General features: G+C 40.8%; 1 protein-coding gene across 1 annotated transcript in view; it reads left to right on the top strand.

Moving 5' to 3' along the window:
• The window catches only part of PRKAR2A (protein kinase cAMP-dependent type II regulatory subunit alpha), a 60,969-nt gene that overhangs the window by 34,930 nt on the left and 9,671 nt on the right, over positions 1 to 16,368 (top strand). The window contains exons 3-6 of the mRNA XM_071550362.1: positions 7,692 to 7,744; positions 9,253 to 9,336; positions 10,394 to 10,500; positions 14,622 to 14,775. Of these exons, the coding sequence (XP_071406463.1) occupies positions 7,692 to 7,744; positions 9,253 to 9,336; positions 10,394 to 10,500; positions 14,622 to 14,775 (398 nt within the window). The remainder of the gene's footprint in view (positions 1 to 7,691; positions 7,745 to 9,252; positions 9,337 to 10,393; positions 10,501 to 14,621; positions 14,776 to 16,368) is intronic.

The raw sequence follows: 16,368 nt of genomic DNA, 5'->3' as shown, positions 1-16,368 counted from the left end.
AAAAAATTGCAGTCTGGGAGTTATGTAGAATTAATGGTGTCTGTGCATAACTGTGCATTTAGATGATCCAGAAGCATTTTATTTAGTTATTTTTGCCAGTGTTTTAGTCTATGAAGCACAGTAGCCTCATGAAATAATCATTATTTTCCTCCAGCCCCTGGAGTGAGGTGCAAGGGCCTGACCCTTTACCCACTTGTGAGGATGCAAAGTGAAGGATAAGCCAAAACACTCTGTATAACTCATACATAAAGGCATTAAGTAAAAGTTGTGCCTCAATGTAATTTAAATAGGCAATTACATGAAGCAAATGTCATGTTCATCTGATTATACCAAAGAGGTGCCCAAGAGAATTCTATGTCCTGTCCTGCACTGGCACAAGTTTTTTGTTTTAATTGCTCCTGAGTAGGAGGAGAATTTAAATAAAGATATTCAGGCTGAGGATTGTCTTGTTAAGTTTTGTTGCAGGTCAGTAGGATCCTCCCCAGTTTGCCTCTAAGTTGATAGGGAATGTCTTTCCCTAACAGATTCCTGGAGCAGGTTCCCAGGTGTGCTCTGGAGCCTTTGGTTTATGGTTAGCCCGAAGCTGTCCCTGAGTCAGTTCCCTTGGGGCGGTTTCCAGGCCAGATCCCGTGTGTGGCAGGGGCAGTTAAGCAAAACAAAGCCAAAAAACAAAGCTTAACAAAACCTACCAGAAATAATCATTAGGTAGGAATGCATTGTATCATGTTAAAAGTCAAAGTGCTTCGTGTTTGTCTTTAATTCTGGTTGAAGTGGCATTGTCTGCATGTAGTGCTTCCATTACATGTGTCTAAAGATACAAATCTAAGAGACTGTGATTATTTACTTTCCGTTTATTATTTGAGGTCTTTCATCTTGAAAGTCCTTGCTTGCCCCTGGGGAAATGTAATTTTAAATACTTTGCCAAATCTTCCTGTAGTGGAAAAAAAAGTTTTGATTTGTTGCTGTATCATTTTAATGGCTGTTCTGCTGTAATGAATTATCTAAATTGTTTTACTCTACATCTGATAAAGCCTTTTAAAGAAATACTTAAACACAGATTTTTATTACTTTCTCTCCCTTTAGTAAGAACATTTGAAAAATTCATTATTCAGAATATATAAAACAAACATACATATGGAAATGGTGTGAATCAATTGTCATAATTTTAAAAGGATTATTATGTTGCCTGCACTAAATGCATCTTGGGAGAAAAGGTGTCTGTGCATGTAAAGTTGGATTTCCTGCAAAGAAGAAACGCACATTATCATAAAAGGTGGCATTTATAATTGATTGTGCAGTCTGTTCTGAACTCATGACGGAAACATAATATGAAGTAGGAGTGTGTGACAGTGGCATCACAGTTTTGTCACAAGCCTTTGTCACTGGAACTGTTGCATTTCTGTTTTGATGGAAATAAAACAAGCTGGAGAAGTCTGATTTAGATAAGGCTGCTGGAAAGTACGAAATCACCCTGAGGGAATGGCTATCAAAGGTTTCCAAAGGCAAGGACAGCAAGCCCTGCAGCACATCGTGCACATCTCTGTGTGCCTCCCTGGGCTGCAGTTTATCCAGAGCTGTGCCTTGGGGCAGCGGGGCTGGAATGGGGGCCCTCCAGGCACTGCCCGGGAGCTGTTGCCCCTTTGGAGCAGAGGGCCTTGAGGGACATTGGTAACGTCCACATCAGAGATGGGCATTTTCAGTTTGAGCCTGGGCTGTAAGTGAAGCTTTGGGTGGATCAGGTGAACACGTTCACCTGTTGTGTTGAGCAGTAGCAGAGGCAGCGCTGGCTTTTCACAGACCTGGGTGAAACAGTGCAGGGCTTTAAGGCCCTACAGGCTTTATCAGTGTCTCATAGATATCTTTGCCTGACAGAGTGATCTGTGCAGCTTTTCAGCCTGAGCAGGCTTTGGGACCAAGCGTGGGGCTGGGCCTGAGCCCGTAATCCTGGCTGGGCTGAGCTGCTTTGGCACAGCCACACTAAGGGACTTGGTGTCTTCGTATTTGATCAGTAACAGAATGGCACTGCCTGTGAAGAACAGACTGGATTTTACTTTAATTTCTATTTAACTTTAAATGACATTTGAAGCTGTTTCAAGAACTGAAAATCCATTCTTTTCAATTGCCACTGAAATTCATTATTTCTAAATATTTCTCAACTGAAAAGTCTTATACTTGGTTTGACATACCTGACCATGCAACTGGTTGTGTGTTCAAATATTCTGCATTTGTATTTGACAAAGATTTGGTGGGGTGTTTGCTCAAGTCCCGATCATTTCAAATTGTGTCTCAGTTATGCCTCTCTAAGAATTAAGAACAAAGTCAGGAGGAGGTGCTGCTGTGGGTTATCCTGCATCTGGGTGTTATCATGTGGCACATAAAGTAAAAGAGAAAGACCAGTCTAAGAAGACTCAAGATCTGAGTTTTGGGCTGATGCAACAACATCCATTTTGAGAAAAAAATTACCTTTGGTTTCAGTCAGTTCTCATTAGTGAATTGAAGGCTGGAACAGCTGATTTTCCTGCATCTGGTTTAACTGTTCTTCAGGTTCCAGTGTTGCTTTTCATTCCGTCATAAGTGTGAAAATGGTTCGTGTGCTGCAAATGGGTGCAGGTTCTGTTTCCCACTTGCTGGAGTCTGAGTCTGCTGTCTGTTTTGTCGTGGTGAGATCTTTCACTCGAGGAACAAAGTGCCATTTCTAAGCCAGAAAGTACTGAGGTAACCAGCCACAGAAGTGAGAGGAGACTTGAAGTTGCTTCCTGAGTGCAGAATATCATGTTGAGCTGTGCCAGCAAAGACCTATGTAAAGTGCTGTTTAAGCTTCCTAATTCATCTGACTGCCTCGTTCTGAAGTGCAACTCAGCTGTCAAAGAGGGAATGACAAGGCACTGGAAGTGATCACCTTTCCAGCTGGCATTTTGCTCCCAGAAGAGACTTTGCATCTGTCGTTTGAGAGACAGACGTGTGAAACGTTTGAAGCTCTGACAAACTCAAACGCAAAGAACGTCGCCATAAACGTAGTGTAAGATCGCTCATCTGAATAAATAACTGGAAAAGTGATTCTGCATGTCCTTCTCTGGGTGGATTTTTATTATTGGATCTGACAGGATCAGCTGGAGGTGATGCATCCTCATAAGTAAGGAAGAGTGAGTAGGATTTTACTCCAGAGTAGAGAAGGTGCCATCTAAAATTGCAAAGAAGGTGTGACAGGGCATCTATTTGCTACTTGTTTCAATAAGAGAAATACCAATAATGCATTCACCTTACATAAAACATAGAGCTTTAATTTCCTTCTTTTGTGTGTGTCTGAAGGTCTGTAGGCCTCAGCTGCTTGGCTGCTATTTTGAAGGAAACAGACTGATCTCCCAGGGACCGGGATGGTGTGCAATTCTCTCAGGCTGTATTTGCCTGCTAGAGCTCAATGTTCAGCTGTTGTGCAGCTTTGCATAGAGTGCAGGGACTTTGATCTTGACAAAACTTGTATTTTGCAGAACAATATTATCTTGAGAGCAATTAAAACGTGCATAAACAAAGGTGGTGTTTCTGCTGGCAACTTGTCTTGCTACTTCTCATTGTCTCCCCACCCGTTGCTTCCCCCTCAGCCATCACTGCTGATGTCATTGCTGCGGCTACAAAGATCTTGGTGTCACCTGCATAACAAAGCAGCGATCGAGTTGTGTCATTTCTGAGCCTTCAGAAGTGTTAACAGATGTGCCTGTTCTTGAAAGCCAAAGAAGGTGCAGCATGAGAGAAACCTGAACTTGCTGTAAAAGCTGCAGGAGCTGAGAGAGACTGAAATGTAGATTGTAGGATAAAAGCCTGAATTTCTTTCTATCTTAAAGCCTCTTAAAACTGAAAAATGTGGTTTATGTTCCAAAGCTATTTGAACTATGTGGGTAGATTTGGAAGGAAGCTTGGTCTGCATGATGTGAGCTGGTGGAGCTGTACTGGGAGCACGTACCTGTGGTTGTGTCAGGCTGGTGTGGAACTTCCACTGATGGGTTCGTGCTTAGGACTTGCTCAAGGGCAAAGATGTGCTCAAAGTCTCACATGGGAAAGGTGTGATTTCAGAAGTCGCTTCAATTTATATCAAGATACTTGTGAGGTTTAGCTTGCACATTAAGAAGAGCTCCTTCCTTGCCCAGCAGGGCTGTGGGCCAGGTCAGCAGAGGGATGTGCAATCTGTGCCCGGGGAGGTTTCCAGGTCAGCCCCAATCCAGCATTCCTATAGTTCCCCTTGGAGGGAGTTTGGGCTGGATGACCCTGGGAGAGAGATACCTGCCATCTGCCATTGCATAAGTCTGAAAAATGCTTCCAGCAGAAACCTTCAGGATCATCTTGGGAGAATAAGCCGGTCTGGGAGTGTCTGTTTTGTTGGGACACTGAAACAGTTAAAATGCGAATTCAGTCATGCATCAAATAGTGGGTCACGTGCGCTTTCACTCTGTCAAGATGAAAGATCAAATGTTTTTTCATTGGGACTGGCTGTACTGTAACCCAGAATGAATAACCTTGAGGAGTCCTGCAACTCCATAGATTTCTGTCAGGGATTGGCAGACTGCAGGGTAGTTATGGGGGGTCTGTTCAGCCAGAAGGGTAACGAAGTGACTCTGTTTGTACCATGAAACATTTTGAAGGTAAGGCTGGCACAAAGATATGGCAGCTCGTGTGTTCAACAGTACAGACTTCCACAAGGGATTTACCAATTAAAAATAGTGGAAAGAAAAATGGGACTTATTGAGACATAAACATGGGATGGATTTGATGTAATGTTTGCCTTTTCTTTGCATTAGTCATATTTTAAAGTATTTGGAAAATGCTGTTGGTTGGTATGAGTGCCCTGAAAAGCTTTCAGTGGGCTTTCCAGCATATCACGTATTAATTTAAGCTTGAAGTCAGAAATAATAATTTTGTCTCTCTCCTCCATTTTAACCATCCCACAACAGATGTGTTACGTTGTGATACAGCTCTGCCTGCGAGTAAATAAAGTACTGTCAGTGAGAGCTGCCCAAAATGTCTGTCCTAGTCCTCTCAATGGAAAAAGAAATCCCAGCAGGAGGCTGAAGAACAAAAGTATAATGGGAAAGTTTTCTGTGTGACAGCATGGGAGGAAGTGCCATTTTTGCCACATTTCTGTTATGTTTTTCTGATGTCCATTCATGGGCACTAGAGAAGTGATTTCCATATGTGAGGGACTAAGTTCTATAAGGATAAATCCTTTCTGGGCTTTATGGAGCTGTTTTCACCCTTCCTGGGAAAGATGAAATAGGGAAAAACCTACATGTACAAACCTCAACCGAGGCCGTTCCATGCTGAAGTTGCAGAGAACTGTGTTCCTTTGATTCCTGTGTGTTTTAATCTAAGGTTGTGCTCTGATGCTCCAGTTTTAGCTGTGATAATTAAACTGCTTTTCCTAAGGAAATCTTTAAGAGAATTTCTTGAATTCTGAAGCATTTTTTAGCAATAACTTCCCTGCAGTTGAGGTAGGAACAAAATCAAATTTGCAGCTTAGTATTGAGAATTTGAATCATAGAGTGATACAGTGAAGTGCAGTGACCTCTGAACTTATAGATGCACATCTGGAATGTGCTTACACGCCAGGTAATTTCAAAAATGTACAGAAGTGCATTTACAGTATGTACTATGGTGCAAAATAGAGAATTGTACTCCAGTTACTCGTAAGATAAACTGTTTTTTACAACCAGCGTATTTAATCTCCAGTTACACTGTACTGTCTAAACCAAGGAGCCTTTCTTCTTAGAAAATATTCCTTATTAGAAAATTCAAAGCTTTGACAATAGACTTTGATCTTTACTGTAAAATGAAAGGAGGAGGAAAGCTTTCACACCAAAATGTGAATAATGTTCTCTTTGTTAGTGCCTTTGTGTTGCATATTAAGTGGATGAGCCCATCAGTCCAAGTTCTGCAGCTCTGTAGGCATCCACCTTCCCCTAATCCAGGCATTTTTGGACTGTGGCGTGGACTGTACTTTTTTTCAGCTGGGGAAGGATGTTTATCCTTTGTAAAGTATCTGCCCTAAGTGTGGGTGGATCCCTCTGTTAAACTAAACGTGTGTGCCTGTGCTAAGTACACTGTCAATATACTGTTCCTGTATTGTTAAATGGGTTTATTGTATGAGTAATAATTACTCTTTAAATGCCCGATGCCTAATGACTACATGATTGGGGTTTTACATGTGGTTTGTTAAGTGGAATGCTTGTGTTGTATTCCAGTCTCTACACTCTCTTCAGGAGAAAAAGGGAATTAAAATCTAATTTGCTATGAAAGATCTGTATTTTTGAGGTAGGGAAAACATGCAAAATGAACCAATCTTTCCTAGAAAATTATACTGGACTTGTGCATTTTTATAGTCTTTTTGAAAGCAGGACAGGGTCAGTAGGCCTGTGTGCATTTTTGAATTATTTGCAAGTTGCTGAATTCAAGACTTTCTAGATATTTTTTTAAAAATCTGTTTATTTTTGTTTATACTTTCTCAGTCCATTCAGGGGTGAGATGTCATTGCAGTGAGTTCTGGGCATTCTGCCAAGTCTTCAGTATTGTCAAGACGCTGGATAAAGTAAAAAGAAAAAGGCTTGTCTAGGTTTCCTTGTACAATTTTATAAGTAGCCGGTAAGCTCAGAAGTGAGACCACCCTTATTAAAGTAAGAGCACAGCGAGATGAAAACAGGACTGACTCCACTTTCTGTGATTACCTGTACAGGGGGTTACAACGTGCAGATCTCTTTGACATGCAAGAACTGTAAATGTGCAGGAATTAATAAGAACACCTGAGCTAGAGCTGTTGGCTTTTGGCAGCCAAAGGGGTTGTGGTCAGTACTGTAAAACTGTATAACAGTGTAACTGTTAAAAGTGAAGATAAGCCTTTCCTGAAGAATTGAAACCAAACAAAACCAGTTTATTGCCTCTCTTCCAACTGATCCTGTAGGTAAAATGACATGTTTGGCAGAGCCATGTCCCAGTGTACTGCAGTGTGTGGTTTCCCACAAATATTAGTTTTTGAAAAGATCGCTGTGTGTAATTTTTAAAGTTGGGTTTGAGTCACCAATTCATGTGATTCAAACACAGAAAGATTAGGAACATATGAGGAAGGAGACTAAATATTTTTATCATAGAATATACTGTAGCCAAGTTGATTGTTTGTTTCCTGGGTTAATTTCTGTGTAAAAGTGATTCCTCTGTTACAAAGAAACCTCCCAAAATACAGGTACTCACTTGCACATCTGACTTGAGGTGGAGCGAGTGCCTCATCCCTCCTTGTGGGTTTTTTTGGTGTGTTTTGCTCTGTACATTGCACTGCAAAGAACAAAGCAGTGTAGCTGCAGTGTTTTTCCACTGCATTTTAGAGAAGATGCTTGTAAATGAATCTGAATGGAGATTGTTATGCTTTGATACGAGTTGAAAGGAAATCTGTGTCTGTGCTTCAGAGTACTTGCTATGCAGGATTATTTGCTGTTGTAAGTTACAGATTTTTGCATGAGAATCCGAGGACAGCCACGTTGTGCCTGCTCAGAGAAGAGATAGGATTTAAATCTCTGACTCTAAAATGACATGAAATCAAAGTTATTTTGTTTTTCCTTTTGGAACATCTAGAAGAAAAGTATTTAAACTGATTTGTTTCCTTTTTTCATGTAACTGCTACTTTTTACTAATTTCCTCTCTCTTTTTCTTTCAAGTTTGTGCTGAAGCTTTCAATCCAGATGAAGAGGAAGAAGATACAGAACAAAGGGTGAGTGAGGGAATCACTTCATACATGGTCCCCTCTCCAGTCTACATTTTCCTACCACTTGTGGCTTTAGTGCTGAGCATGGTGTGGTGACACTGACAAAGTGACATTGCTCTCAAATTTAAGGCCAGCTTTGTCTCATGCACTTTTTTAGTCTCATGCACTACAACTTTAATATAATTTTACTTCAGAGGACTGGAGAGCTGTGTTTAACATCTTTAAAATTTTGGATATTTTCTTTTCTTAAAGGGAGATTGAGGCAATTCCTAGAGCATCGATGGTGTTGAGAAGAATTAGTTGAGCTTTACCACAGCTGTTTCTTCATGGGTGCTTAAAATTCCTCACATGCTTTTTACTGCCTTTCTTGTCAAAGCTGTTCTGCCTGGGTAGGAGAAATACTTGGCTGAAATATTTTTGAGTCTGTGGCCACCTGTTGTTCTCTTGTTTTTGAAAGTTGGGAATTTCTAGGAATTGTGAATCCAGATGCTGCAATTGTATTTCCTTAGAGATGGTTTTATGTAAGCAAATCCTGTAGCCTGGCTGGTGAGGATCAGTGTTTTCTCTTTGGACTTCTGTTGTTCCTTTCCAGATTCCATCACAAGGATATTTACACTTCTGCAATGAAAATCTAAGTCTGATTTAATCTCTCTTAAAGAAAAAGATACTTCAGAAATCATTTTTATAATATAAAAAGAAAGGCTAATAGTGTGTCTGGTCATCCAAATATTTGTAAACTTGGATACATTAAAAGCCTTAATTTTCTTGACTCCTGATTGAATATTCAGTTTTCTTTTAAAGTAACGATCTGAGATCTGCTTGACTTTGGAGAGTGACTTTTTAGAAATGCCTACTAATATAACTGGGTATTGGAATCCTTGTTATTCCAGAAATAAATGGTAATGTGGTGAATGTCAGGTAATCATTATTTTTGTATGTATTTTCATAATTAGCCCCTAACAAACACACACATAAACATTTTTATTGTTGGTTCCTTTAACCTGATGAGATCTTTATAACTGGAAAGAAGTAACAGAATATCTCAAACAGCAAAGCTTTTATTTAAGTAATTTTGTTGGAAAAACCCACACTTCTTCAATAGTTAGATGGGCTGAGTCTTATCTTACAAACTGCCTATATGCCAACAGTGAGTATACTGGGACTAATATAGCCAGAGTTTAGAAAGAAAACAGTTCATTTTTCCTGTTTCAAGTGCTCAAACCTTGACCGTGGCTGTGTTAGAAGGCAAGGGATGGAAAAGGCACCCTCTTCTTTCCTGTCTGTCTTGACTGTTATTTTGCACATGTTAATTGTCAGCATAATATTTTTCTTACGTCTCTTGTTCTTTCTAGCATTGTGTGTTTATATATAAATACTGTTTATGCAAACAACAAGAAAGGACTGTGTACTTTGACACTTAAATTGTGTTTTGCTTTTTCAATCTGAAGTGAATGTTCAGTCTGTAATCATATTTCTTTGTTGTCATGACAGTTCTGTTTTACTTTGGTTTAAAGGTAGTTCATCCAAAAACTGATGAGCAGCGATGCCGACTGCAGGAAGCCTGTAAAGACATCCTGCTCTTCAAAAACCTAGATCAGGTAACAGCATCTTAAGGAAATCTTAACTGAAGTTGATTGTTTCTATGTACAGTTAACACCATGATCTAACAGCCCTGACACAGTTTTTAAAGACAAGAAAATAGGATTCTATTGAACAGACAGGGAATATTTTCAATACAGTGGTGCCTGCAGATGCTGCAGTGATAATTCCCAACTTCAGGAGCACAGTAAATATTTCAAGTGTACCTAGCAGCATAAAGACTGGCTTCGTGTTCATGCAGTGTATTTTTAGAAACTCAGCTGTGATCTACATCATCAACTCTGAACATCTGGTCAAATGCAGCAAAAGTATATTGTTAATGGGCTTGGGAATAGCAAAGTTGGTAAAGCAGGTCAGCATTGAGGCAAGGCATTTCTATGGCATCATCTCACCTGGCTTTCACAGCTTCCCTGGCTGTGCTGCCCACAAAAAAAGAATTTGCTTGTGGCTCTTCAGGGAAATGCAGCTGGAGCCTGCTGTGCAGACCAGCATTATCTCATTTTCTGTGTGTGCTCCCCTTCTGTACCTGTCCCCTCCCATCTGAGGCTGGAACTGCAGTTCTCTAAGACACAGACTACCTTGGGCAATAAGTGTATAGAATCCTGTTCAGGACAGTCCTGGTTGTGACTGGGCCTCTTAGATGAGACAGCACAAATAATTTGCTAATAGACTATGGTGCAGTTTCTAAACATACATATAATGAAACACACGTGCTGCTGACATAGATTGGTGTGTGTCCCTTGCAGGGAAGCTGTGTCAGATTATACCAGACATACAAATGTGCTTTGGCACTGAAATAGCATGAAAAAATGGAGTGTCTGTGTTTGTCTGCATTATTGAATTTACATTAATAAGCTGTAAATGAGTGAGGTGCTACTAGAAATCAACATGTAATATCAGTATTACTGGTATTTGCATACAGTAAAACTGTTGGCAGTGCAGGTTGTGCTTCACCATCCAGATCAAGTGAAATAAACTTGCCCTTGTCCAGCAGTAATGCTAAGGTGTATTTTCTGATAGGTTTGTTTTTTTCCCTCCCTCCTGTTTGTTTTCTAGGAGCAGCTGTCTCAGGTCCTTGATGCCATGTTTGAGAGGAAGGTGAAACCTCAGGAACATGTGATAGACCAAGGTGATGATGGAGATAACTTCTATGTCGTTGAGCGGTAAGCAGCTGTGCCTGGGAAATGTGGAGGATGTTTCTTTTCAGCTTCTTAGAAACAGCAGGAAATATTTACTGCAGGACAGGTTTTGAAGGAACTTACTTTTTGCAGTCATTGCCTCTTCATTTGATCTTTCCAGTTTCCCCTGAAGGCTTCCATTGATTTTTGGGCCAGTGGGACAGTCAGATGTGACTGAGGTGGACATTTCAGACCAACTCAAATACCACTTTCTCTGAGGGCAGAGCCACAGCATGATCTTGGCTGTGATTTGTTCAGTTTGGTTTCTGTGCCCATCAGCATATGTGCAGCTTAAACCCAGCCATATTACACACTGTCTCTAGAACAGGATATGTTTTTTTCTGAAGAAAGGAGGGATAAAAGCAGCAGAAGTTACCATGTGGTAAGGGAAGGTATAGAAGATTATTTTCAGGAAGGAGAATACAGGAAATAAAAATCCATAGTAGTGGCAACTACTGAACAACCTGGACTTTGTCCAGTTCGTTTTGATCACTGACTTTAGAGAGACTTGGGGTTGCTTTGCCTGGGTTGGTCACGGTATTTGTAGAGTTTAAGGTGCCATTTTGCAATTTCTTGCATCAAGAAAATTCACATTATAATTCGGGGGATCACATATGTGTGCAACAGGCATATAATAGGTATGTGTGTGCATGCACGTTTTCAGTATTTTTTACCCTTTTGGAAGAAATTCTGGTTAGTGTTACTTTTCATCTTCTTAGTTAAAGAATAATTAAGGACATGGATTGACTTCCTGCTGCAAACCATACTATTAAACAGAATATTACTGAGTGATTTCTAAATGTCTGTTGGAACTTGATCTTAGCAAACTGCTTTTTTGATGTGCTGTTATCTTACTTATCACTGAAATAATGGCACCATTAATATTGTATGAAATATTTTCAGAGCAGTTCTTGAAAGGAATGTGCTGCCTTTTGAATTGTCATTTATGCTGTGTTTAAGGAATGTGCAAAACAATTTCTAGGTTAGAAACTGTTAGTTTTAAATCATCTTTGTTCATTTTAAGGACATTCCCCTCTCTGTTTAGTAAAATTACTGAACATAAAGCTGCCTCAAACATACTCTGACTACAGGCCCACTCCCCTGTCCTGTACCACACCATCCCACCAGCCTTAACCAGTGTTCCACTGCTGCACTCAGTTATCTCCCTCACCTGCTCTGCCTCAGTCCAGTCTCGTGTCTTTGGCTGGAAAGGGCAAGTTCCTTCTCTTGCCTCATTCAGTGGGGAGATCAGGCTGTCCTGGATAAGAGAAGAGTTAAGTTACTGCAGGTCAGAATTTATGGGAGTCAGAGCCACCAGCTCTGTAAAGATGAGATTCCATGCAGAGCAGGGGCTCCTAATCTTGAGGAAACTTACACTCAGTTTGGGACCCTCTCAGAAATATTAGATACCATCAGCCTGCTTTAATTTGTTTCTGTGTAAGGGTCTTACCCTGCTGGTTACTTAAAGCTCTCTCTCTGCTATGAGTTTTAAACTACAACAAAGAAGTGCAGTGGAACCTTATCTCAGATATTCAGGTAAATGCTTCTGTGTCTCTGTTTCAAAACAGGTTTTTTTTATCAAAAGAAGGTATATTGGAAGTTTTCAGGCTTTTAAGTGTCTTGTTTTGTTTTACTCTCAAGTTAAATACACCAGTAACATAAATATATTGACAAAACTGTGAGACAGAAAGGCTGTACAGTGAAGGAGATTAAACTTGGTGTTGTCTAGGGACACGACAGAGCAGCCTTGGCTGTGAACACTAACTCAGCTGCAACTCTTGTTGACTATTTAGTTATTAGAAAAGCTTCTACAGTTAGGAATTTTCAGTCCTCTCTTCCTTTCCAGTCCTCCACTTTCCACCCTCTAATTTGTCATGCAAAAGAATAGGAGGATACTGGTCCTTACGGAAAGCCACAATATTTCCACTTGTTTGCAAGTGCAAGGTCAAAGGACTCTGGTTCTTTCAAGGCATCAATAGGTATGTCTTGTTACTCTAATTTAAGTAATTTAATGCTTAAGTATTCCTGAGGATTAGTTTCTTCCTGTCTGAATGAACAGTGACTGTATGTTCTGGCATGGGCCTTTTTTTTCTTTCCCTCGGAGTGTTCTGCTTGTAGCACTTCCTCACCAGATCACTTGTGTCTGAGTGTCTTTTACCATGTGCAGAGGGACAGCAGGCAGGGCAGATGCAACCTGAGGGTGTAGCAACTATTTAGTGCCCCCTGCACAAAAGGAAGAGCTCAGAGGGATGTTCCATTGCTGAACATTGGGATGCTCTTTGCTGCTGAGGAGGCACCTGATGGGTCTCTGCTGATTGAGCAGTTGTCAGTCAGGAGGGGCAGCATTGACCACTTCGTGGAACAGACTGATCCACAATCCTGCTGAGTTGCCCTCTTCTGCTTTTCTGCCTTTTTTTAACTTGAGGTTTTATATTTTTTCATGTCAGTACTTTGCTTTTGAGTCCTTGGGCTTGTAACGATTACCATCTCAACAATTACACTTCGGTCTGTTTTTATTCTTCTTATCTTGCAGAGCTTTAGCTCACAAACTGTCTTACACTCAGCAACAGTTTTCCCAATAAAGCTGAGCCAAGGTCACCCAGTGTTGCCTCACCAGTTTAGTCCTTGGGCCACAGACAGCTGAGTGCTTGACTGAAGGTTACATGCCTATAGTTATTTGGAAATAAATGGCACTAGTAAAGATTTTCAGGCTGAGGGATGGGAAGAATTTGTTGCTGTTGCTTAAGTTGTTCACAGATGGCTTTTCCAGATCAAAAAACCAGCCTGAGACATTGTTGCCTCTGGTGCTTCTCAGAAAATCATAACATGGATATTAGACCTTACAAGAATTAGTAACACTTAATCAAGATTAATCCTTTTCTACTTTACTGTTTGTAGGCTCTGTCTTCTGGGTGTGAGTAAACAGTGGAGTATAAAAAGTGGCTCGTAAGAATGTTGTGCAGTCTCATGTGCCTTTCCTTCCCAGCCAGTACCAGTTTTGGTGATTTCTTTTCTTTTTTTCTTATGTGCCTATTGATGTTCTGGGAAATAATACCATTACTTCGGACAAAGATCCAAACTCCTCAGGCAAATTATGTGTGTATTGAGTTCCTTAAAGCCAGGAAGATGTTCCCCAGCTGCTTTTCTCCAAAGCATCTGTTTTGTGAAGTCTCTTAGGCCAGTGGCCGGTACCTGAATGATCTCTGGTGCCATAGCTAAGAATTAATAAAACCTACTCAAGATATATTTTAAATTATTGTTTAAAGCCCCAAGAATGACAGTCCTGAGGGTGTTACAGACACTTGACTTTTCAATGGCTACTTTTCTGTGCACAGCCTGTTTCTTCATAGGCAATTGGTGCAGTGCAGTTTGATCCAGATTTGTGTCTTCAGCTTTGACTTGCTGACTGGAACCTGCACCTTCACCAGGATAGTCTTTTGATTCTTTGTAAATGCTGGGATCCTGTTCCCTTAACTTTGTTTTAAAGTAGGAAGTGTCCTTCATGGGTGAGGAGGCCTTTCCGATTTAAACAAGTTACAGCTGGGCGTGAACAGAGTGCGAGGCGAATTCTGGTGCTTGGACATTTGATCTGTTCAGAGATCCTGGATAGATGTCAGCAGGTTTAGAGCATCTTGGGGTTATGATATAGACATACACTTAAGCTGGAGGTGAGACAAACCCATAGTAGCAGATGAGCAGTTGGATTGAGTGTTTCCCAAAGGTCCTGCAGGAATGCTGTCACTGAGAACACAGGTAGAAATGGATCCGAGGCCTCACTGGGTAACACACATGCTGTGAATTGACACTGTTAAAGATGATGAAAGTGCCTCTCACCCTGACCAGAAAAGCAGTGTCAAAATACTGTGCAGGGGAAACCAAGTCGATCCTGCCCATACCTAGCAGGAGTGAAAAGCTTCATTAAGAGAGAATTGTTGTGAAAATAGTGTAGGTGGAAGCAGCTGAGAATCAGGGAGTTGGAAAGCTCAATAAAGCATGTTCCATCTCACACAGCAATAAAAGACTATTTGTATAACAGCAAAAAGCTGGTTTTAAGATTTATACTGGAATGTTGTCTAATAAAAAGTATCTATTCCATTGTTTTCCAGGGGACTGTATGATATTGTTGTAGCAAAAGACAACCAGTCGCGCTGCGTGGGCCGCTACGATAATCATGGCAGCTTTGGGGAACTGGCATTGATGTACAACACTCCTAGAGCTGCCACCATCGTTGCCACAACAGAAGGAGCCCTTTGGGGACTGGTAAGGAAAGGAAGTTACTCTCATATGAATAATATTTTAAACAGTAACTCACTGTGTCCAGAGCTTCTCTTGATATGGCTCCTCTGCTCACAGCTATTTTATCACAATCTGTTATCTCATCTCCAGGCATGAGAGACCCATTGTGCAAATCTTTATGGCTGCCTTTCTAGAACAACTTGTCTGTAAAAACTACATCACTAGTACTATCTGTCCCTTTATGGTTTTGCATTTGCTGTAATTGTAGCTTTTGTTGGGGGATGGAAACCTAGTTTTGTTTTCATCCTGCAGAGGACAGGGAAGCCATTAAAGCATGGGGTTTTTGTTCAAGGGGGGAAACAGCATCTAAATGATGTTCTTGATTTTCAACTTACCTTCCTACCATTTTGTCTGCTTTAAGGGGAATGGGAAGGTGTTAAATATCTTCTTGGGGATGTTAGTAATTTGAAGAGGTCAGGAAACCATCCAAAGCTTTGTTTTCCTTAACAATAAACCATCGTGATGTTTCTGGTCCCTCTCTGTTACCTTGTAAGAGGCTCTCAGGTCAGCATGACCTATGAGATACCAAGCTAAATGATGGCGTTGCTTTGTCTCTAGCCCTGAATGTGAATCTGTAGACATTAGTTTCCTTTTTTAGTTCTCTTCTCTGTACTGTTTGGATGGGGTTATTTTCACAGTGCTCTCTTACTCATCTGTGAGGGTTCACATAATAAGCGGATTGTGCGATCAACGGAGCCTTTGAAGCCACAAGTGGTGTGTGCTGTCTGTGTGCCCGAGCTCCTCGGCAACTATCGCTGGGGGCCGGCCCTGTGTTGTGACCTTGATTGTGGGACTGATAAGCTGCTACACATGGCGGTGCTTATGCAATCTCAGCGCTTGCTGAGAGATCTGACTTTCTTTTTCTTTGTGAGGTGAAAGAAAAGGGTTTGGTAAATCAGCTGGGGAATAATGTCAGAATCTAATTTCTGGAAGAAGGCAGAACAAAGCAGCCAGCTACAAACTGAGCTCATTCATAAAAGGAAGAAAATAAGAAGATGATTCTTTGTTTCAGTTTTCCCGTGATAAGAAGTGCACAAATTGGGTTAATTTTGGGTTTCTTTTTCTGTGACTGTTCACGTAATTAGCCAGGTGTAGTTGAATGGGGAACTCTTGGTAATCATCTGTCCTGTGAATATTTTGTTAACTAAGGCTGCATTTTCCTGTCAAACTTCGGTTATTTCTTCCAGTTATTCTGGTTGTTGCCATGTTTTATTGTCCTGTTTTGTGCCTGATGTAATTTAAACATATTTTTATTAGTCTGCAGAAGTCATTGCTAAAGCGCATGGGTTATCTGCCACTTAGGAAACGTGGATTACTCCTGCTGCATTGCAGGCTTTGGCCAACAGAAGCTGGGAAGGCTCAGGCACAAAGCAGTTATCACAGTGGGTCTCTTCTGGAGCAGGGAAATGTCCTTAGCCTTTGCTATTGGATTTGTCTTGGGGAAACCTCATGATCACACATGCTGCTTTCACAGCTTTGCCTTTTTTGTTCAAATACTGCTGCTTCTCCTTCCTCACTGATGTTCTCAAGCAGATGAATTCTGATGTATTTTTAATG

The sequence above is a fragment of the Pithys albifrons genome, chromosome 3 (genome assembly GCF_047495875.1).
Source record: "Pithys albifrons albifrons isolate INPA30051 chromosome 3, PitAlb_v1, whole genome shotgun sequence".
In the NCBI taxonomy this organism is placed as follows: Eukaryota; Metazoa; Chordata; class Aves; order Passeriformes; family Thamnophilidae; genus Pithys; species Pithys albifrons.
Note: the sequence above shows the minus strand (reverse complement) of the source record. Positions and strands in the feature narration are given on the sequence as shown.